The following is a 21,554-nucleotide window of genomic DNA, read 5'->3' as shown; positions in this document are numbered from 1 at the left end:
AGGGGGGGGGTGTGGAAACTAGATGGTTCAAAGTTCAAATAACCGCAAAGGTAGACAAAATGGTAAGGGCAGTAACACAGAAAAATGCACGGTATGTACTAAAAGAAAAAAAAAAATGTACGGTTATGTACTAAAAGCAGATTCTTTCATGTAGAAGATATGCTATCAGCGAATAGCCATATAATTTCTGCCTCCCATGAATCAGAAGAACACAAGAAGTTTAATCCGGGATTATGAAGGCAGGGAAACATGTTGAACACAATGAGATGGGTGTTGAGAGTTCAGATAACCACAGAGGAAGATAAAATCATACATTTTGAAGCAAAAGTTCCAATTTCATGACAGAGAACACAAAACAGCAATGAAGTACATGGGATTTCTGATATGGTAAATGAGGTACAACATATTCAGTCAATATGACTTGCAATCGGATGGGTTGAATGATGAAACAATGTATGGTCATGAACTATAAGCAGACCTTTTCAAGAAGAAGACATGCTATCAGCGAATAACCATGTAATTTCTGCCTCCCATGAATCAGAAAACTACAAAAAGTTTGTCTGGGATTATGAAGGCAAGGAAACATTTTGAAAATGGTAAGAAAGTACAGAGTTCAAACAACCACAGAGGTAGAGGAAATAATGTATGTTGAAACCATAGTTAGCATTTAGAAGCAAAGACGTTCATCTTTCCTCAAAGAAGGCAATATGTTAACTCATTACTTGGGAGAACAAATATGAGACATGATGAATAAATATTCAGCAAGTATAATTTACAGTTGAAAAATAGTTTGAATGACAATTATGAAATCAAAGCAGAACATTTCAGGCCGAAGATATGCTATCGACAAGTAACTATAGAATTTCTTCTCCAATGAATCAGAAAAACACGAATAACTTTCTCAAGGATTACAAGGGCTTGGAAACATTTCGAAACTGATGGCACTGATTAGTGCTCAAATAGATTTAACAGCCTCTCAAGTTAAAAATAACAGGAGTTCGAGAATTGCATTGATCAAGAAATTCAACCCCATATTTGGCAGAAAACTATACATTCGGTCAACTGAAACATTCAACTCATAGATAAAATACAACCACCATATGGTATCATTCGACCCATGTGGTTTTCTGTACAGGCGTAACACATTCAGAATTGGGAATATGAAGTAAAGGAGGTGAAAAAATATACACCTTAGCATAGTAATCTTTCCAAACTCGGCGAGCAATCTGATGTCCTCCTAGATCAAAGGCCTTGAACTTGATTTTACCAATACTCAACTCTTCCGAAGTTGGATGCTGGGTCGGCTGGTGTTGAACTAATCTCTGCAACATGACAAGTTAACGAAATGAACTCTTGAATTAGAGCTAACTAAAAATCCAACATTCAGGCAAATCTAAGCAACAAATAAGATTTCAAAAACATCGAAAAATTAAGGAAATGCAACCATTTTACGCTCTCTGAATTCTGAATCCAAGCATCTGTTTTCCTCGGGGATAATATTTTCATATACCACCTTATTTGGGAAATAATCTGGAACTAAAACATAATCTACAAACAACAATCGAGATTCAAGACTTGTAACATTGCTATCTCTCCATCGAAAGCATTTCATCAATTTTCAATAGTGTACAAATAATAAAAAAATGAATAAAGACAATAAACTTAAGAATCATAAAGAAATATACCTCATCTTTCAACATATGAAGCAAGGTCGTTTTTCCAGCATTATCGAGCCCTAAGAAAAGGATCTTGGCCTCCTTTTGCCACAACCCAAGAGATGCAAGAACTCCATAGAACCAATCAACCAAAAACATTTTCTAATTTCCGTCAAAATGCAGGCCAAAAACGACCTCGAAAAGCTGCAAACTTGTACCGTAAACCCACGAGATCGAGCCCCTAAAATCCCCCAAAGCAAGAGCAAATGAGCACTTCTAGGGATTTAGGATCATACTAATCAAAAAAACGCATCTGGAAATCGTAGATATTAACATAATAAGTAGGAGAGGAGAGGGAGGTGAGAACTGTGGCCGCCATTTCTGTTTGAAGCTGAGGTAAACGAAGCCCTAAACAGGCCCACATGGATGTTTAATGGGCCTTCCTCCATCCCCCAATTATGGAGTCCGGCCCAAAACTTTAATTTAAAACCTTAAAAGAAACAAAAATTAAATTTTTTTTTATTCCAACTTAATTATTTCCACCGTAATTAAATTAAATATTACATTGAACCCAATTTGATGTGTTCAGTATAAATTTAAATTTTTTTATAAAAAATAAAATTTTAATTTCAAGATTTATTTGGAAATAAATAATTGGAAAATTATATAATATTTAAAAAATAATAATTAACAAATAATTTTATATATACATGTTTTTGCGAGATAGTAGTAGCCACGTGGCAGAAACTAATTTAATTTAAATAAAAAATAAAAAAAAAAAGAAGATAAGTTTGAAAATTGAGTTTATCCAAAAGAATAAAACAAGTGGGGCCCACTCTCATTTTTCGAATTTAAATAAATGTAAATAAATAAATAAATGGCCCACAGACTTATATAGAAGAAAAAAACCGGAAGCCGAAACCCAAAACCGCCAATGGTTTTCGGTTTTTTAATTTTCTATATATATTTTTTAAAAATTAAAATGTTTTTTTTTCTCTCTCTCCTATAAATATCGCCAGTGGCTCGGACTTCCCGGTCACCAAACTGTCTGCGACGCTTCCAGAACTGGGAATTTGCAACCGTTTTCCGAGATTTGTTACCAGCCGTCGGATTATCATCGGATCTCAGATGGGTGACGTGTCAGAACGTGAGAGAAAGATCCTTGTGGCCGTCGACGAGGGCGAGGAGAGCTTGTACGCGTTGTCTTGGTGTTTGAGGAATGTAATTTCTCAAAATTCCAAAGATACCCTTATCCTCCTCTACGCTCGGCCACCCCGCCCGATTTACACCGCCATGGATGGCACTGGTAAGTAAATTCAAACTATCCAACGGTTATTTTGGTAATTTTGGAGTTTCTTATTTATTATTATTATTTTTTTTTGTAGGGTATTTGTTTTCAGCGGATATTATGGCCACGATGGAGAGGCATAGTCGTGACGTGGCGGCGGCCATTGTGGAGAAGGCCAAGAAGCTATGCAAGGATCTAAATAATGTGAGTTATTAGGGCTATTTTTATTAATTAATTTCCACGTCATTACTTCTCTAAAATTACGTGGAATATAATCACATTAAGTAATCTAGTGTTAAAAGGAAACAAAAGTAAAAATGAAATAACCAAACAAAAGAGTTTAAATTAAAAATAAAATTTATAGTGGGAAGATATATTATAGGAGTGTTCTAGATATTGTGGTGTGAAATGACTATTGTACCCTTGAGCATTTAGAGATATTATTTATTTTGAATTGATTAGAAAATGTGAAATGACGAAAATGGGGCTGTGGGAACAGGTGAAGGTGGAGACAAGAGTGGAAAGTGGAGATGCAAGGGACGTGATATGTGAGATGGTGGAGAAATTGGGTGCTGACGTGTTGGTCATGGGTTGCCATGGCTATGGTCCAATCAAAAGGTGACTATCTTGGTTCGGTTCGGTTCTGTTCGGTTGGTTGGTTCGATAAATATTTGATTTTTTTAAAATTTTTAAAATTTTAAGTTTATTAAAAGCTAAAAATTAAAAATGAAATTTCTAGTATAAAATTTTGAGGATAAGAATTGTTGGGTAATTTAAAAAATTTATTAAATTGCATTTTAGTTTTTGAATATTGAAGTATTTGATATTTAATTAAAAAATAGATCTAGACAATAGACTACTGTGGCTTAGTAGTGATATCGAGATAAAGGTAAGGTCAAATTGTCGAGATAAAGGTAAGGTCAAATTGTCCACCTATCGCTTTAGTCAGGTAGTACTTGACTGTTGTCTTTCTTAAGCCTAAGGTTAGAGAACGAGTCAGGCGAAGCCTTTTCCTTCCCTTTACTTACTTTAGGGCTTGCTTCCCTGATAGGTAAGGGAATAGTCCAACTTTCGACCCTATATTGGCTTCCAGTACTTTCTATTCTCGGTAACAAGGTAATAGCTCTTCTTTTCCTAAAGTGCTTGTTCCACTAGGATCCTCTTCTCTTCCTTAATAAGTAAGAGGATAGCAGTCCGTTATTCTATGGCTTCGGTAGGCTCTTTTAAAAAAAGTTGACCCGTGATCTACGGAAAGACTACTTAAAGTACGTACACGAGTGAATAAAGTATTTGATATTTAATTAAAATTTAATGGGATGAAATTTTTGCAGGGCATTGATTGGGAGTGTGAGCAACCATTGTGCAAGGATTGTGAAGTGTCCCATTTTAATTGTAAAGAAGCCCAAAGACTCAGCTGCTTAGTAAATAAATATGTTTTTTCTTTTTAATTTTCTTTTTGAGTACCATTTCGTAAAAAAAACACACAATTATGTATGTGAAGTTTGTGNTTTTTTTTTTTTTTTTTTTATTATTTTTTTTTTTTTGAGGAAATGAGTAGATAAATATGGCAGATATGAGGTTTCAATATAAATATATTTTTCACACGTTAAAAATAAAAAGTTAATTAATATATATATATAGATAGTCATATTAAACAAATAAATAAATGAGTTTATGAAAAGTCAATATAATAAAAAGAATGGTAAACGAAGAAAATTACCAGTGGAAACCCGAAATCTCCATCCAGTAAAAATAAATGGAGAATTTTGGACAATAAGATTTCTTGTTTCTATTCGGTAGGCATCGAATAATTAATATTAATTATCATTATATACAGAGGTTAATTATGTAAGTGGCACAATCTTTTAAAAGATAACTATCTCGATTTCATCTCAAAATTGATATAGAATCTTTAGAAAAGACTTTTCGAGGGAATATTGGAAAGTGAATAGTGACTTTTTTTTTTTTTAATAGTTAAAATAGAGTAAATCAAACTTTGATTTATTTTATCAATTCTTTCTTGATTTGCTTCAATTTCATAATAAAGATAGCTATGTATATGTTTTCAAATAATAATAATAATAATAAATAAATAAATAAAAATAAATAAAAAGTTTTAGAAAATAATGCAATTTATGAACATTTCTTTTTTTTAATATCTTTAAAAGTTTTTTTTAAAGAGTTAATTTAAGTTAAAGAATAATTAATATTAATTACAAAGGTTATAAGAGGTTGTGATCCTATTATAAAATTAAATATCAAAATTAGTTGCTATAGAGATTATTAAAATTAATATTATGAATGTGCCTTAATTTTCAGATTTTGTTTGCACCGTCTTTTTCTTTTTTTTTTTAATTTTTTTTTAAATTTTATTTCATTCCACTTTATTTGGACCCTACTTTGAAATTTCATCATGAGATAAGAATGGATATCTGCAACCATGGGTCCCCAACAAGTTACTATATCTGCAGCCATGGGTCCCCAACAAGTTACTATAATAATTAGTATGGACCAATAAATGTATTTAACAATGGTTTTTTTTTGTTTTTTTATTGCTAGCGGATTTCTTACCAAAAAAAAAAAGAAAAAAAGAAAAAAAGAAAAATAGTTAAAGCTAATAATCGAAGATTAATTGGACTCTAAATATAAATCATTACCCATTCCATAAAATTCATCAATCAACATGCACTGCAACAACACAAACACACAATTACCAAGTTCGATGTGTCTACCAAGCAATATGAGATCTAACAATACAAGTCCAGATATTACCAAGTTTGATGTGTCTATCAAGCAATATGAGATCTCACCTGTACATCTATTATATCTAACCTTCAGATTAAAATTATATTACTCTTTAAAAATATATTTTGAGTCTAATATATGAATATTCAATACTCAAGTCGAGAGAACAGAACAGAATCAAATTTGGGATGAAAACAAGAGAATTGCAAAATGAAGGAACCCTTCCATTGAGATTTCATCAATCAAATTGTCCTATTCTTTCTTCTTTCTATCCCTAACGGCTCAAACTCAAAACTCAAATTCAAACTGAAATTCAACCAAATCAGTCATTCATGAAGAAGGACTGTTTCTTTTCTACATCTACAAAACGAAGAAACAAAAAGCAAAGGTGGAACGCGAAAATTTTCTGCCAACCCAACTCTACCTCCTGTGTTGTCTCCCCTCCATCCTTATAGTTCATCCTGCAAACGGTTAAATCATATGAAGGTCAGAAGGACATAAAATAGTGTACACAACTCGATCCCGGAACCGAAAGAAAAACCTACATGTTTGTCCTCGTCCTTGTCCTCGGCTCCGTCATCCTTTTTGTCCAAGTCAGCGTCCAAATCAGAGTCATCTGCATCGTCTGATTTGTCTTCATCTTCGTCCTCAGCCTAGTAGAATGAAAGCAGACATCAAAATTATATATCATACAAGAAATCATCTCAAAAGCTGTAGTTTTTCTCAATGATAATACTTACATCTGATTCAACTGGATCACTCTTGGCTTCCTGGTGAAGGTGAAGGCACAAAATCAATACTTAATTGACATATTTCAGGTATCGGTTAATTCAACATTTAAAAATGCCACTTCAGGGCACAATGTTTACCTCCTCCTCTCTCTTCTTCTCTGCCTCCTCGAATGCAGCTTTCTCCACCTTAAAGAATGTATCAAACTCAATCAAAACCAAGTACATAAAGAAAAAGAAACTATAAGAAGGTTTAAAAATGTACCTCCTTGTGCTTGCCCCATGTTTCTTCGGCGACATTCTTTGCATATTCCGGATCGTCAGTAATCAAGACATTGTCAAACAGGGTGCCTGATTTCACCTGATATCCAATATATAAATTGGGTCATCGACGTATGAATTCATCATAGTGAGATATGTTATAAGCAGAAATGGATTGCAAGGGAATCGAAGGAAGCTGTACCTGCCACAACTCAATACCAACATATTTCAATTTGGGGTAAACATAGAGCTCGGGGTCATCCTTAAAGTCTGCAGCAAAGGGTTCAAGAGCTCAGCAACAAAGTTCTTAAACAGAAGTAATGATCGTTGAAACACAATTTGAGATTTGATAACATCAATAGAAAACAACCAACCTGGGTTGTCAATCAATGGTGCCTTCCACTTGCCCTTGTAGTTAGGGTTCTTAATTTTCTGGAAAGACGAAAAATAATATTTACGATTCGAAAATAGAAAGGAGATAATATTAATACCACAAGCGTCAAGCAAAAACAGCATAAACCTACCTTGGGCTCCCATGGGCCTTTGTAATCAGGATTGGGAATGGTTGGGGCCACCCATTCACCATCTTCCTCATCATCCCAGTCTTGGGGCTGAAACAAGTAGCTTTGCTCATTAATAACAGAGTTTCTTCTCAAAGAAGAGATGACTAAAAGGGAAATTTACAATAGCTACCTTAGAGGCATCAGGATCAGCTATCTCTTTAGCAATGTCATCATAGCCCTAATACACAAAACAAGTGAATTTAAGAATACATATACTCGAGATTGATGTTACAAAATACCAAGCAGGATCTAGATAACTAAGGCATCATTACCTCTGGCTTCTTATCTTCTGGATCAGGAATGTACTCTTTGTCATCCCAATCCTCAGGCTGCAAGTATCACACATGGAGGCATTAATAAGAATCCACAACGTAAAACATCACTCTAAAATGGCCTCATTAATGTGCTTATAATAAGTACTTACTTTCTTGGCTTCGGGATCCTTGATCTTCTTTGGAGGGAGGAGGCTCCAATCATTGTACAAACTGCCTTTTTGCTTCTCAACATTATCGATGAGGATGCTGTAAGTTGCATCAGGACGAATGATGAAGGTGTAAACATGAGTAAGTTGGTCAGTCTCACAGGGAACTTCCTTCTTGATCAAGTGATTAGTGTCATTATAGTTGAGAATAGCATGCACTTTCTTGGTGCTGTAGCCACAGATATCAGGGCCAAACATGATGCTGCAGGAAACAAGGAATACATAATCATAAATCAAGTCAATAAAATAATTATCGTAAACAATAAAAATAAAATAAAATGAAAACCGACACTTTTCAGAGTTCACTATTAACCTGTAAGGTGTTTCACCACCGAATTTCTTCTGATCAACCTCACCGCTCATTAACTTCATATATCCACCACCACAATCAAGCTTCTGTTCGTGCTTGACGGAAAATTGGAAAACAAGAATGTTATCTTTGTTGCTGAATTCAGGAAACTCGGCTGAAATAGCGTAGAATCTGTAATCTTCACTAGTTTGGATACCTATGACATCCAAGGAATAGAATAAAAATTAAATACTTGAAACCATCACATAGGTATGCACCACCCGCTAGTACATACGGGAAGTGTCAATAGCCAGGTAAATTCAAACTAATGTTAGGCAATTGACTCAACAAGAGCTTCACCTTTGTCATTAGCATCTCCGTGCCATTTTCCAGAGGTGTAGTTCCATTCTCCCGCTAAACTTTCGTCTTTCTTCCAGTCGGATTTAACCCACCTATTCTCCCATCCATCTTCAGTATTACCAACACAGTTAGAATTTGAAAAAAATAATAATAATAAAATAGCAACAGGTGATAAAACGATAAGGATATAACGGAAGATACCATCGAGGTATCAAGCTTTACACAAGATTCATATTCTAAAACCTTTGGAAATGTATCAGAGAATGACGATCAAAACAATTTACATCGATTCTATACAAAAGGTTAGCGTCCAGTCGACCTAAGGAAATAACATTATCCTAACAACATCCAGCACCGAATTCTCGTTTAAGATCATTGCGCAAGGTAGTTCATCACAATGCAACACATTTCAATATATCAAAAGCCTTCGTGAAAGAGCACCAATATTTTCAACGTACATCAGAAGAAGACAATCAAAACATTTCATGATTCTAAAACGACGAAACACAAAAAACGAAACGGATCTACGCTAAGCAGTCTACAATGTGGCCTGAACACCATATTTCACACACACATTTAGATCAGTACCGGATCGGACAAAACAACTGATCCATCACAATCAAACGAATTCAACTCGAACAATATAAACACACGTTCTAAATTCATCAACGTCTAAAAATGCACGTAAATTACTGAGCCAAAAACAACGGATCTGTAAATTATACAAAACAAAGCGGAGAAAGAGAACAACATCATACCATCAAAACGCTCCTCGAAAAACACCTTAGCCGAAGCGATAGCAACGAGAGATAGAAGGATCAAGGAGACTAAATTAGGGTTACGAACCCTAAACGCCATGGCTTCAAGCTTACAACAAAGCTTAAGCTTCTCTGCGAGAGGGAGAGAGGCAAGGAGAAATGAAATTGCGAAGATGGGGAACGGAATGGGAACCACTGGGGACTATATAGTGAGTCGACGCCATAAATCTTAATGGATCGTGAAAATAAAATAAAACGAAAATATATTATGACGTGGAAATAATAGCCAATAAAAAGCTTCCAAATAGACGTATGTGATACGTGGCTTTTTCTGATTGGTAACTACACGAATCGTGGGGGTTTCTATTGCATGTCACACGTGTGTATAGTTGAAATTGATTTCATTGGACTAACCGAAATGACCTGGTAAATAGTTACAGGAATAACACGTGGAGATATTTAATTGGGTATAGTAAAAGCAAGTGTGTAGTGCTGCTGTAGTGGATCCCTGCTCGAGATTTTTAGGATTTGAAATTTGTAGTTTTCTTAGGATGGAATCATCCAGATTACAAAATGAATTACCGTTTGAATAATTTATGGTATGAATTCGCTGTTTAATTAATTTTAAGAGAGGTTGTTTAGTTAAGATTTTATTTTAATATCTAAATGTTATTTAAAATTTTTATATAAATAAATAATATTTTTGTTTAGAAAAATATATAATTTTTAGTCTCAAAATTTTAAAATTTAAATATAGGTTAGTTTTTAGGTTTCAAAATTTATATTTTTACCGGTAATTTTTTTGGGTTTAGTTTTTATTTGATTCATAAATTTTCCAAAATTACATTTTTACTCTTGAATTTTAAATTATTTTTGTTTGGTTTCTAAATTTTACTGGGACTACTCATATGACTCGATAACCAGATCAAGTTGAGTTGGCTATATTTTTTTCGGTTTGAATGGTGTTTGAATTTTTTGGAAACCTTAAATTCAGTTTGGTTTGCGGGTTGACGTTTTTTTGTGGGTCAAACTAAACAATCCGAAAATAGGGTTACAACCCAATGGAACCCTACCATACTCTAAAGAGATTAAATATTGAATGTTAGTAACCAATACCTATATGGACTTTTTGAATTTGATCCTACTCATTGATACTACAATCTAACATTTTTTAAGTTTTTTTTTTTTTAATCTGAGACTAACCCGTTGTTGAAAATACTTATATAGTAGGTTTGATTAACTTTTTAGGTGTTTATTTATTTATTTATTTTTATCTTCAATTTTCTTGTGTGTTTGTTTCAATCGAAAAATTTGTTTCATCGAGGAAATTTTGAAGAGAAAGATTCATGAGCTCGTCTTTAGTTACTCCAGAAGACATGCTAGAGTCCTGATGAATGATGGTACTATCGATTCATTCAGGTTGAAGATCATGAACCTGCTCAAAGCCAATGTTAGTGTCGCTCCCTCTCCACAATCCTATCTTGTTTCCTTTGAGTTTCAAATAGGTACTCTTGATTCAACTATGTAGCGCTGTATAGAACTTTTGTAACATAGAGAACTGTTTTTAAGCCATTGAAAAGTCATTCCAAACATACTCTAAAGGACGAGTAACCCTAAACATGCTCTCTCAGAAGTCCATTTCCCCACCATTGTAGTGAATGACTTTTCAAGTGTGTAGAATTTACGTAACACATAAAACCATTTATTTAAGCCATTGAGAAAAGTCATTCCAAACATAGTTTAAGTTGCAGCACTTGTTAGGTAGAAATTTAAACTTCTAATCAAAGGAAATAATTCTTGATGAAGGATTGAACTGTGCTCAACTTTACTTGGGTTTGTTGCTTGATTTGTGGTCTTCAAAAGCCAAGGTTACAAAGTTTGGCTGAGAAAGTTATCGAAACAAGTTGGTTAAGAACCGAAAGATGATTGTCAAGATGGAGCCGAAGAAAATCTAGTTGTACTTGAAGAACATGTAGGTCACCTTAGTTGAGTTTGAAGACATAACCATGTCTTGAACGATGCTCAATGACCACAGATCTCGTAGGTGTAGTTTGGCGGTTATTGGTTCAAGTTCTTTCGATTTAATCTGGTTATTGGTTCAAGTTCTTTCGATTTAATCTGATGAGCATGACCTGTGTCAAATAAGAATGAAATTTCCTATGTCAAATAAGAATGAAATTTGACACTATTTACGTCACATGTACAGTTATGCTTGTTTACTATTTACGTCACATGTACGGTTATGCTTGTCCAAAACGTGTTGTCTATGACTATATGTCGGATGTCTCAGTCATGTTTGTCAAGAACATGTTGTCCATGACCGAATGCCTATTCTAAACACCTTTTACATGCTTTCAACATAGACAAGTCTTTACTATTTCATGTTGTGTCAACATGAGAGTGTATAACTATTTACCAAAATCATGTCTACACCCGCTAGAGCTAAAATGTCTCAAAATGTACTATAGGAGATGTGACTAATCGTCAATTCTTCCTGCCCTAAGTTATATACTATTTAAGTTGTGATGTTTTTGTTTGCTTATAGCCATATAACATTGTTTTCTTCTATTCTTTCAAATGGTTTTCAAATGTATTTCCTCACTCACGTTTTCTAAAACACGACCCGAAGCTCAAACACACGCTGACGTTGTCTACAAAATCCAAATTTCTTACGACTAACTTGTTCGCTAGATTAAAACAAATCAAATGCCGCACAATTGTTGTCCTACCTACTATCGCAAGAGTACGATTGTGACACCACACACGCAATTGATGGGAGCGAGGTGACTTATGTATACCGAGGTTCGTTCATGTTCACGTGTTCGAATGGAATTGGATGAAAATACGAACCCTGAGACAAAAAGTATGGTATCAATATGAGATGAAAAATCATGGGGTGACATAGAAAATGCACAAAATGCAAGTACGTCGTAGCATTATCTCAAAATCCACAACTATTGACAAGCACATACCAGGAAAGAAGGGCCGCTCGTATGCCCAACATCACAGGAAGCAAAGAATTGGACACTTCAAAACTTTTCAAGAACAGAACAGCCTAGAAAACAGGTACGTATGGCATCCCTGTACTGTCTCTAACAGAGGAACCGTTTGGCAAGCTTCTTCAACAGGACGGTTCATCCATTTTTTCAATGTGTCTTCAGCAACAAGCGCAAGCTGATGTTGCAACACAGCTGCACCCAAAGGTCCTACTAAATTCAGTCTTGTTGCAGCAGAAATCACGTCTCTCAGGGTAATAAACAGATACGCCCTCTGCGACATCGTGCTATCCCATCCTAGTAGACCGCAGATTAGCCCGAATATGGGAGCGTGGTGGAAGGAAACAGCCCCGGTCCCTGTGGAGGTTTCTCTCATCGCTTTCAGAGACGAGATTTCAGAAAATACTATTGCTGCAACTCTCATGAGTGCCGATCCTTGCGTAACGGATGCCTTTCGACTAACTTCATTTGTCAAAATTGCATTCAAGAATCTGTCATTTTTCTCCCAAGTTTCTAAATCAGGTGATAGTGTGGTTGAATGCACAAAAGGAAGAAGCAAACTTCCAGTGTTGTCTAACAAATGGATCACAAACGTTTTGAGATCTTCTGGTTGTGAGACAATGCGAGCTTGAATTGCAGCCTCGAGACCGAACGAATGGGCAAAGCCACCAGTAGGAAGGATAGAATCGAGCAGTTGCCACTGGCTCCAGTGAAATTGTTTGTCATCCATGTCGAGTTTGGACTGTTGCATATATTCTGCAAAACATGAACATGAAAACATAACTCCATTAAAGATACCTATCCAGAAAATGGATAAAACAAGTTCTAGTTTCAAGTGACAAAACATGTAACTGTCCAAGCCCACTGCTAACCGATATTATCTTTTTCGGACTTTCCCTCAAGGTTTTTAGAACGCGTCTGCTAGAGAGAGATTTCTACACCCTTATAAAGAATGTTTCATTCTCCTCTCCAACCGATGTGGGATCTCACAATCTACCCCCTTTAGGGCTCAACGTGCTCTCTGGTACTCGTTCCCCTCCCCAATCGATGAGGATCTCACAACAAATAAACATGTTTACACTGTTACCTTGATTTTCATCAGGGAAGCCTAAGGGCAAGACTCTAGATTAGGAAGCTCGTATTGCACTCTGGATGGCTCATGGAGAGCCATCAACTTTTTCAAAGGAAAGCTATACATATTCAAAGGGTTCATCAAGAAATGGGCATATCAATAAACTACACTATCTCTACTCGAGGCCAAACAAGGCCGGGATCTAGAAGCACAAGGTCTCCAGACTGAATTCCAGGAGTAACCAAAACTAATCGAACCAACTGAAAACCAGATCAAATTCAAGAGTTCGAAACTCAAGAATCATTGAATTGTTCCTGAAATCAAGAGCAAGAAGATCAAAATTATAATGGAAACTACTAAAAACGTTCAACAATGCTCGTGGTAATTGGATGTTGGACTATGAATGAATGATGATCAAGAATCGCCAAATATTCGCTCAAGAAACAAATGTTAATTTCTCAATCAAGCTTGTTAAAATCGAAATAAAACTCGATTGATGGTTGAGAAATCCTAACAATTTCAGCCAAGAACCGATATTAGGTTGAAGTAAATCGAAGTAAGAAAGAACCCTAGGAAAATTCAGATCCAACCAAACCACATCCTTCCACAAAACAGAACAAACCTAACAGAAATGCGGAAATGGAACAGACTTCACTTTAATTGCCATGCAAACTGAAATCCACCATTTCCAAGCGACCAAGCGATCAGGTTTCGAATGTAAAAAATAAGTCAACAGTCGAAAAGGAAGGATGCCATGGAGGAAGCTCCTGAACTCTGTACCTTTATTCTTCATACACCATATGGGGGTATTCGCCGTCGCTGAGGTGCGTGGAAACGTCAACGCCCTTCCCGCCGTCGCTGGGTACTCGCCGTCGCCTGGTAGTCGGAGATTCGCGCTCTGAGTAGTCGGGATTCTGCGAGCGGACCACAATTAATTAATTATTATGACACGTTTATAAAAGATAAAAATAATATTTTAAAGATAAAATTAATATTTTGACATTATTATTTATTTATTTATTTATTTTAAACAAATGGCGGGTATTCATAATTAAAACAAAAACCTAACGGCAATAGGCAGCAAAGCTCACTTGCTTCATTTTAGGGAGTCTTTCTTCCAGTTCTTATTTCTCTTCCACATATTTGGAATTCTCGTGTAAATTTCTCACCAAACTAGCATTTTCTTACCGAGATTCGAATTGGAGAGCATTCTCGTTGTTCATGAGCTTCAAGAACTTCCATGGGTTTCGATTTCGATTTCGATTTCGCGAAGAAGTGCGTTCAATTTCTGGTATTTATAATCGGCGCCATCGCCCTCAGTTTCATAGGTACGTTTGATTTAGATCGAAACTCTGATGTAAATTTGTTTTAGAAAGTACTTGAATCAATAGTTATTGATCTTTTCCTTTTCTTTTCTGGATATTTGATTTTACTTGTTACTCGAGAATGGTGGAGGAAGAAAGTAGTGGAAATCTTCGTATTTCTCTGTTAGGGTTTGTTGCAGGTGTCTTGAATTGGTGAAATACTAGTAGTAATCTTGTTTCTTGGTTTCTTGTTTCATAGAATTAGAATTTGTGAGGGTAAGATCCCACGTCGGTGGGGAGGAGAACGAAACACTCTTTATAAGGGTGTGAAAAACTTTTTCTAGTAGACGCGTTTTAAAAACCTTGAGGGGAAGCATGAAGGTAAAAGCCCAAAGAGGACAATATCTGCTAGCAGTGGGCTTGGGCCGTTACAAATGGTATCAGAGCCAGACACTGGGCGATGTGCCAGTGTGGAGGTTGTTTCCTAAAGGGGGTAGACACGAGGCGGTGTGCCAGTAAGCACACTAGACCCTGAAGGGAGGTGGATTTGGTAGGACACTAGGCCCTGAAGGGAGGTGGATTTGGTAGGGGTCCCACATCGATGGGATAAAGAAATGAGTGTCAGTGAGGACGCTGAGCCCTGAAGGGAGGTAGATTGTGAGATCCCACATCGGTTGGGGAGAAGAACGAAACACCCTTTATAAGGGTGTAGAATCCTTTCCCTAGCCGACGCGTTTTAAAAACTTTGAGGGGATGCTCGGAAGTGAAAGCCTAAAGAGGACAATATCTGCTAGCGGTGGGCTTAGGCCGTAGGGTTTGGAAAATCTTAATGGAACAGAACTATTGTGCTGATTTCTCTTGATCTTGCTTGAGTTTCTCATATCTTTTGTTTCACATCTTAAAACCAGTTTATGGTCAATTCCTGTTGTTTATTTGGTGAAATCTTACATCTAGAACTTGTTTTTCTGACTGTTTCTTTGTTTCTTTTGCACTAGAACCAATTAAAGTGTTCTTAGGAAAAATTACAAGCTCTTAAAGTGCTTTATGAAAAAGCTCTTGTAGACTGTTCTTGATCTGAGTGATTGTTAAAAAAAACACTTAAAAACACTTCTAAAAAGTGTAGAACTAAACATCAAAGCGATTACATCAACCCCTTTGCCGAGTTTACAGTGATTATTGAACTCCCCAAGTGTTTATGTATTGTATTATTGATCTGGAAGAGGAATTTTAATGGTGATAGGTGTTGGAAGAACTTAATTTTAATGGTGATAGGTGTTGGAAGAACTTAAGTATCATGTTTAGGAATAAAAGTTATGTATCTAATGTTAGAATTACGACTCTCTATTGTATGATATTGTCCACTTTGAGTATAAGCTCTCGTGACTTTGTGTTTGGGGAAAAGGCTTCATACCAATGAAGATGTGTTCCCTACTTATAAACCCATGATCATTCCCTAAATTAGCCAATGTGGGACTCCCTCCCAACCAATGATTCGATTTGAGAATTGTCATAAAGATTTGGTCAAGGAATCTTTTAGATTCATGAATACTTGGATTGATAAATATTTTTTGGTACATTCCCTACTTCGGTTCATGAATCTATTGGACTCGATTGTTTTTGCTTTTTGGATGGATCATAACGTAGTCACAACTCAAGGTTTGTCTAGTATTATTATGGATGCGGAGTGAGTGTCATTTTGTATTTACTTAAAGGCAATTGTGAAAGTGAGACTTTACAGTGTGAGAGTGTAAGAGATACACTTGTAAACACTCTGGTTATAGTGATTGGCTACCATTCATGGATGTAGTGAGTCAGCTCACTGTTTCTTGGCCACGCCCCCTGCAACTAGATATAAGATACTTGATCTAAATTCTCAAATAGGAAATTGCATACCGTTCGCTGATATACGTATAGGAACATGGGTACATGATATAGAATGTCATCCAGGTCAAAGCACAAAGCTGGCTCGAGAATTTCTTCTCTCCTTTGTTTCTTTCTGTTCGTAGGTGTGTGAGTGCGATCGATCTTGCTTCTACTTCCGCTTCCATCAATTCCAACCGTTTTTATGTCTTGGATGTGGGTTTTGTTTAGTAGACCGAATCATCGAGGGTGTTTATATTCTTTTATGGATCTACTAAGTATTCGAACGTTTGTCATATTATATCATTAGATATATGTTTGTTCCACAGTTTTTCACATACTTTGTAGTATTCACAGTTTCTTTTTCATAGTGGAGAAATGTCGACATGATCTGGTTAGGGAGGAAGCTTCATCCCAGAGTGGAAAGATCACATTCTTGAATTGTTTCGACATGGGTTCTGGATTACTTGCTTGTGGTGTGAAGGAGGGGGCAAAGCTCTACTTCTACAACATCCAAACCGCTCATGTCGAGACAGTACAACGCGAAGCATTCGAGACCGCCCTGGCCGACGCAGTGACAGAGGGAATGTCTGTGAATGATGCAGCAAAACACGCATGGAAAGAGGGAGTTAAGGCAGCAGAGGTGACAAAGCAACAAGCGAAACGCATCATAGGGCTGATCATCTCTTCTGGATGGGACTTTTTTAAAGCTCTATACTATAGCGGTACTGTAACAGAAGGGCTCCTCAGGGGCTCGGGGACGCTCGTTGGCGCATACTCGGGAGGCTTCATCGGCGAGCAAGGGCTCGGGAGGCTTGGCTACCTTGTAGGAAGTCATTTAGGTAGTTGGATTGGAGGTAGAATGGGAGTGATGGCATATGATGTTGTAGTGCATTTCTTACCCAATTTTGTTCATGAAAAGGAAGATTACGTTGGAAATGAGGCTTTTTTGGACTCCCGGGTTAACAAAGCTTCTATTTATGTCAGCTTTGAAGGTTGTGAAGAATCATAGGAATTTGATGGTCTTTTGGTTTTACTTGCAGAATTATATATTACACGTTAAGGTATAACTCTCATTTAAAAAAAATATAAAACATTATAATTAATCGAGTAATATTTGTAATTAAAAAATATAATATAATATTCAACATAATTTCTAATAACATAAATTTTCTTCTAAATTTCTAAAAGAAGCTACGTATGAATGTGTATATGTATATAGACAGTGAAATATTCTTGAAATCCATTCACTTGGGTGAGATAGAGGAGAGCGTTATCTCAGGTGTAGGGGTGAAATTCAGAGATCTATGAAGGAATGTCAAAAGCGAATGCAGCTCTCTAGGTTTCTACTGATGGTGGGGTGCGAAAGCATGGAGAGAGACTGAGATTAGATATGAAACACTTGAAACACTCGGTTTGGAGAGTATGGTTGGATGAGACAAGGATGGAACTAAAGGATGGAACTAGAGACGACTAATATAACACAACCCTATTTAACTAGACTAATATAACCCAACCCTATTTAACTAGGCGTGACGAAGTTGAAAATCAAAATAGAAAGAAAGAAAAGAAAAAACAAAAACAAAATGGAACTTAAATGTAAGGAACGCGATGATGAAGAGAAGCTCAGCTGGCTAGACGATTGACGAAGTGGCGAGCACGCGCCATTAGTCCGGCGCCAAGACGGAAACACGAAGCTGGCTTTACAAATTAGGGGCGAAGCAAGAACAAAAAAATGGCCAAATTCGCAGCCGAGCCAATCCCAATCCCAAACCCCAATTCCAAATCCAAACCCTAATTCCAAATCCAAACCCTTTGCGCTCTCTCTCTCGCTCTCTCCACTCAAGCTCGCTCAGTCCCCACCCAGATCGCTAAGCGGCTCTGCTCAAAGCCCCCTTTTACTTTTCAACTCTCTTTCTCTCGGCTTTGATCCGGCTAGGATCCATCTTGCGCCGCTCCAACCTTCTTCCCTCCATCGCTGCGCAAGTGTTTGATCAGACCCATTTTCCGGCTTCCGACGAACCCAACTCGTCAAAAGTTTCACTGAAGTTTCCTTCCTAATTTACTACCCATTTCGACTCCTCCAACGTGGTGGGTTCGAGTTTTTGTTCAAATTGGGAAATGGGTTTCTGTTTCTTCGGCCGTCTTTAGGAAGAACCCTTCAATGGAGTTCCGTTTTTGACAATTGGCTCCTCGTTAGAATAAGGGGCGGAAGTGTTCATGTTTCAGCTTTCAGTTCCATGTATGTCGGGGTAAGTCGTTTACTTCAGCTGCTGCTGCTGCTGAAATCTTTTGTTTTAATGTTCTTAGTTTCTGCTCTTATTTGGATTGTAGCTTGAATGCTTGTTGAGATAGAGTGATTGTTGATGGCGTTAGTATTATGTAGCTTTGTGATCAGTAAATGAGCTTGAAATCACCAACTAACCGACTGGGATTGTTTAAATTGATCATTTGTTTACTTTCTATTAGCTTTTCCAGACTTAAATCCTCTGTAAATACTTAGAGATTAGACTGAATGATGCATTATCATCAATAAAATTACTCCAATTTTGTTTGAGCACTCTGTTTCTGAAGGGACCTTATGGTTGGGAAAAGGAATCCCATGGTTTTGAGTGATCTTGACACAGTTCAGTTTGGTGTAGAACCTTTTAGTCTCTTGCCTGAATCCTTGACTCGACGCTTGCCGTTGATGGAGGATTCAAGGGAAGAACATGAGGGGTAGTTTGGAGCAGCTTACACTAAACCAAAACAATCAAGACCGCATTACTAGCAGATATTGTCTTCTTTGAGTTTTCTCTTTCGAGCTTTTCCTCAAGGTTTTTAAAACGTGTCTGCTAGGGAGAGGTCTCCACGTCCTTATGAAGAATGTTTCGTTCTCCTCCCCAACTGATATGGGATCTCACAATCCACCACTCTTTGAGGCCCAACATCCTTGTTGGCACTCGTTCCCTTCTCCAATCGATGTGGGACCTCCCCAATCCACCCCCATTTGGGGCCCAACGTCCTTGCTGGCACATCGTCTCGTGTACACCGCCTTCGAAACTCAGCCTCCTCGCTGGAACAGCGCTCGATGTCTGGCTCTGATACCATTTGTAACAGCCCAAGCCCACCGCTAGCAAATATTGTCCTATTTGGTCTTTCTTGCTCAAAACAGAGCATCGATCCTCGATTTGAAGCCCGAGATTCCAAGAATTGGATAGTTCAATCAAGGAAAAAAACTACCACCCCAACAACCTGCTTTTGGCTTTCAAGAACCTGAAAGGCTTGAAGGTTTGAACCTCAACTAGCCGCAGAACGTGGAAGATCAAGAATTTTGAATGAAAATAGACCTTCCAATGTTCAATGGAAAAGCTAAGCAGAAAACAAACAGCTAGAAATACTATCAGAAAGTACATTTTGAAAGTACTAAATGTTAAAGGCTTAAAATTCCCAGCTCAAGAACTTAAATGACCATTCGACGTCCAATCAACAGGATCGAAAATGGCCTTGATGTTCGATTCTTCTTTTCTATCCTTCCCATTTCTTATTTCATTTTTGCTGGAATGTGAATAATGCATTCAAAAAAGGTGTTCATATACTTATGTATGATGTAATTTGCCAATGGTCTTGTTTGTGTATTGCTTCGTTGAATGTTGGCTCTGTGCAAAGTTAAGATAGTTCATTTTAATGAATGTAGCCTTTCTTTGTGTTCCTGCAACTAGATTTGGAACCCAAGTCCACGATGGATATGTCACTGATACCAAGCATTGACCCGATTGATATCGATTTGGGCTCGTCTGACAAGGGGAATCCAACTCCTTCAGCAAAGCCAAGAAAAAAGACATTGACATCAGTTTATCTCAAATTTTTTGAGACTGCTGCTGATAGGAAAAGCAGAAGATGCAAGTTTTGTGGACAGAGCTACTGCATTGGAACGACTACTGGTAATTGCAATACTATTTCTTGATTGATTATGAATCAGAATGCTTGAAAATGCATTATAATTATTCTACGTGGAGCAATCGAGCTTCTTCCATTGGCGTTGTAAATTTTTACTACAAAACATGATGCTGAGGTTCGACTTAAAAGAGTTTTGTGTTCTAGAATTTGTTTTTGTAACGGTCTAAGCCCACCGCTAGTAGATATTGTCCTCTTTGGCTTTCCCTTTCGGGCTTCCCCTTAAGGTTTTTAAAACGCGTCTTCTAAGGAGAGGTTTCCACACCCTTATAAAGGGTGTTTTGTTCTCCTCCCCAACTAATGTGGGATCTCACAATCTATCCCCTTCAGGGCCTAACGTCCTCGTTGGCACTCGTTCCCTTCTCCAATCAATGTGGGACCCCCCACCAAATTCACTCTCCTTCGGGGCCTAGTGTCCTTGGCACATCGCCTCATGTCATCTCCTTCGGGGCTCAGCCTCCTTGCTGGCACATCGCTTGGTGTTTGACTCTGATTCCATCTGTAATGGCCCAAGCCCACCGCTAGCAGATATTGTCCTCTTTGGGCTTTTCCCTTTCAAGTTTCCCCTCAAAGTTCTTAAAACGCGTCTGCTAGGGAGAGATTTCCACACCCTTATAAAGGGTGTTTCGTTCTCCTCCCTAATCAATGTGGGATCTCATAATCCACCCCCCTTCGGGGCCCAACGTTCTCGTTGGCACTCGTTCCCTTCTCCAATCGATGTGGGACCCCCACCAAGTCGGTGCCCTTCAGGGCCCAGCATCCTTGTTGGCGCATCGCCTGGTGTCTGGCTCTGATGCCATTTGTAACGGCCTAAGCCCACCGCTAACAGATATTGTTCTTTTGGGCTTTCCCTTTCGAGTTTCCCCTCAAGGTTTTTAAAACGCGTCTGGAGAGGTTCCACACCCTTATAAAGGGTATTTTGTTCTCCTCCCCAACCAACGTGGGATCTCACAGTTTTGCTCCATTATTTTAGCACCTGTTTGTCTTTTCATTTGTGATGATAAATCTTTTCATTGGAACAGGCAATTTGAGACGACACCTAAGTAATCGACATCCAGGGTCGGGTGATATTATCAGTAATCCAGCACCACAGCCTATCACCATATTCAAGAAATCTCAAACTCAGTGGAAACCACAACAGATTGATTATGATCATTTGAACTGGTTGATAATTAAGTGGCTTATATTATCTTCTCTCCCTCCTTCAACCATGGAAGAAAAATGGTTAGCCAACTCCTATAAGTTTCTTAATCCATCT

At 37.4% G+C, this 21,554-nt stretch overlaps 5 protein-coding genes and 2 non-coding genes across 10 annotated transcripts in view; 2 read left to right on the top strand and 5 right to left on the bottom strand.

Moving 5' to 3' along the window:
* LOC111804765 (GTP-binding protein SAR1A-like) overlaps positions 1-2,038 on the bottom strand; it is a 4,134-nt gene extending 2,096 nt beyond the window's left edge. The window contains exons 1-2 of the mRNA XM_023689555.1: positions 1,686-2,038; positions 1,191-1,322 (exon numbers count right to left, since the gene is read on the bottom strand). Of these exons, the coding sequence (XP_023545323.1) occupies positions 1,191-1,322; positions 1,686-1,814 (261 nt within the window). The 5' untranslated portion in view covers positions 1,815-2,038. The remainder of the gene's footprint in view (positions 1-1,190; positions 1,323-1,685) is intronic.
* On the bottom strand, positions 114-232 carry LOC111806231. Its single transcript, XR_002816781.1, has one exon. It is a non-coding gene; the product is annotated as a small nucleolar RNA snoR83 (small nucleolar RNA).
* On the bottom strand, positions 450-567 carry LOC111806230. Its single transcript, XR_002816780.1, has one exon. It is a non-coding gene; the product is annotated as a small nucleolar RNA snoR83 (small nucleolar RNA).
* Positions 2,039-2,652: 614 nt separating the features above from the next.
* On the top strand, positions 2,653-4,437 carry LOC111804773 (universal stress protein PHOS32-like). Of its 2 annotated transcripts, XR_002816569.1 has the most exons (5): positions 2,653-2,961; positions 3,041-3,147; positions 3,443-3,561; positions 3,995-4,059; positions 4,275-4,437. XR_002816569.1 is itself a non-coding variant. In XM_023689564.1 (4 exons), exons 1-4 carry the CDS (start codon positions 2,784-2,786, stop codon positions 4,363-4,365), a joined length of 495 nt encoding a protein of 164 aa, XP_023545332.1. In that variant the 5' UTR covers positions 2,653-2,783; the 3' UTR covers positions 4,366-4,437. The 2 variants fall into 2 exon arrangements, 1 of the variants encoding a protein (XP_023545332.1); XM_023689564.1 differs by lacking the exon at positions 3,995-4,059.
* Positions 4,438-5,891: 1,454 nt separating this feature from the next.
* On the bottom strand, positions 5,892-9,319 carry LOC111804736 (calreticulin-like). The gene is made up of 14 exons (XM_023689509.1): positions 9,129-9,319; positions 8,371-8,478; positions 8,035-8,227; positions 7,665-7,923; positions 7,513-7,569; positions 7,371-7,418; positions 7,202-7,288; positions 7,052-7,109; positions 6,880-6,947; positions 6,682-6,777; positions 6,558-6,605; positions 6,429-6,458; positions 6,234-6,341; positions 5,892-6,149 (listed from the first exon to the last, which is right to left on the bottom strand). The coding sequence occupies exons 1-14, from the start codon at positions 9,226-9,228 to the stop codon at positions 6,138-6,140; spliced, it is 1,272 nt and encodes a 423-aa protein (XP_023545277.1). The 5' UTR covers positions 9,229-9,319; the 3' UTR covers positions 5,892-6,137.
* Positions 9,320-11,775: 2,456 nt separating this feature from the next.
* LOC111804761 (urease accessory protein F) lies at positions 11,776-14,127 on the bottom strand. 3 transcript variants are annotated; one of them, XR_002816566.1, is made up of 3 exons: positions 13,977-14,127; positions 12,101-12,880; positions 11,776-11,979 (listed from the first exon to the last, which is right to left on the bottom strand). XR_002816566.1 is itself a non-coding variant. In XM_023689551.1 (2 exons), exons 1-2 carry the CDS (start codon positions 13,987-13,989, stop codon positions 12,168-12,170), a joined length of 726 nt encoding a protein of 241 aa, XP_023545319.1. In that variant the 5' UTR covers positions 13,990-14,127; the 3' UTR covers positions 12,027-12,167. The 3 variants fall into 3 exon arrangements, 1 of the variants encoding a protein (XP_023545319.1); XR_002816567.1 differs by lacking the exon at positions 13,977-14,127 and adding an exon at positions 13,819-13,970; XM_023689551.1 differs by lacking the exon at positions 11,776-11,979 and having other exon boundaries at positions 12,027-12,880.
* A 165-nt stretch (positions 14,128-14,292) lies between these two features.
* LOC111804760 lies at positions 14,293-17,398 on the top strand. Its single transcript, XM_023689550.1, has 2 exons — positions 14,293-14,524; positions 16,732-17,398. The coding sequence occupies exons 1-2, from the start codon at positions 14,437-14,439 to the stop codon at positions 17,370-17,372; spliced, it is 729 nt and encodes a 242-aa protein (XP_023545318.1). The 5' UTR covers positions 14,293-14,436; the 3' UTR covers positions 17,373-17,398.
* Positions 17,399-21,554: the final 4,156 nt, after the last annotated feature.

Source organism: Cucurbita pepo, chromosome LG11, assembly GCF_002806865.2.
Source record: "Cucurbita pepo subsp. pepo cultivar mu-cu-16 chromosome LG11, ASM280686v2, whole genome shotgun sequence".
In the NCBI taxonomy this organism is placed as follows: domain Eukaryota; kingdom Viridiplantae; phylum Streptophyta; class Magnoliopsida; order Cucurbitales; family Cucurbitaceae; genus Cucurbita; species Cucurbita pepo.
Note: the sequence above shows the minus strand (reverse complement) of the source record. Positions and strands in the feature narration are given on the sequence as shown.

Excerpts from the sequence above, each read along its gene's own strand:
- LOC111804773 (XM_023689564.1), top strand. The coding sequence starts at position 2,784 with ATGGGTGACGTGTCAGAACGTGAGAGAAAGATCCTTGTGGCCGTCGAC. Across the intron at positions 2,962-3,040 it reads CACCGCCATGGATGGCACTG|GGTATTTGTTTTCAGCGGAT; the intron begins GTAAGTAAATTC and ends TTTTTTTTGTAG. Across the intron at positions 3,148-3,442 it reads TATGCAAGGATCTAAATAAT|GTGAAGGTGGAGACAAGAGT; the intron begins GTGAGTTATTAG and ends CTGTGGGAACAG.
- LOC111804736 (XM_023689509.1), bottom strand. The coding sequence starts at position 9,228 with ATGGCGTTTAGGGTTCGTAACCCTAATTTAGTCTCCTTGATCCTTCTA. Across the intron at positions 6,948-7,051 it reads ACCATTGATTGACAACCCAG|ACTTTAAGGATGACCCCGAG; the intron begins GTTGGTTGTTTT and ends CCTTTGCTGCAG. Across the intron at positions 6,342-6,428 it reads GTGATCCAGTTGAATCAGAT|GCTGAGGACGAAGATGAAGA; the intron begins GTAAGTATTATC and ends TCATTCTACTAG.
- LOC111804760 (XM_023689550.1), top strand. The coding sequence starts at position 14,437 with ATGGGTTTCGATTTCGATTTCGATTTCGCGAAGAAGTGCGTTCAATTT. Across the intron at positions 14,525-16,731 it reads CATCGCCCTCAGTTTCATAG|TGGAGAAATGTCGACATGAT; the intron begins GTACGTTTGATT and ends TCTTTTTCATAG.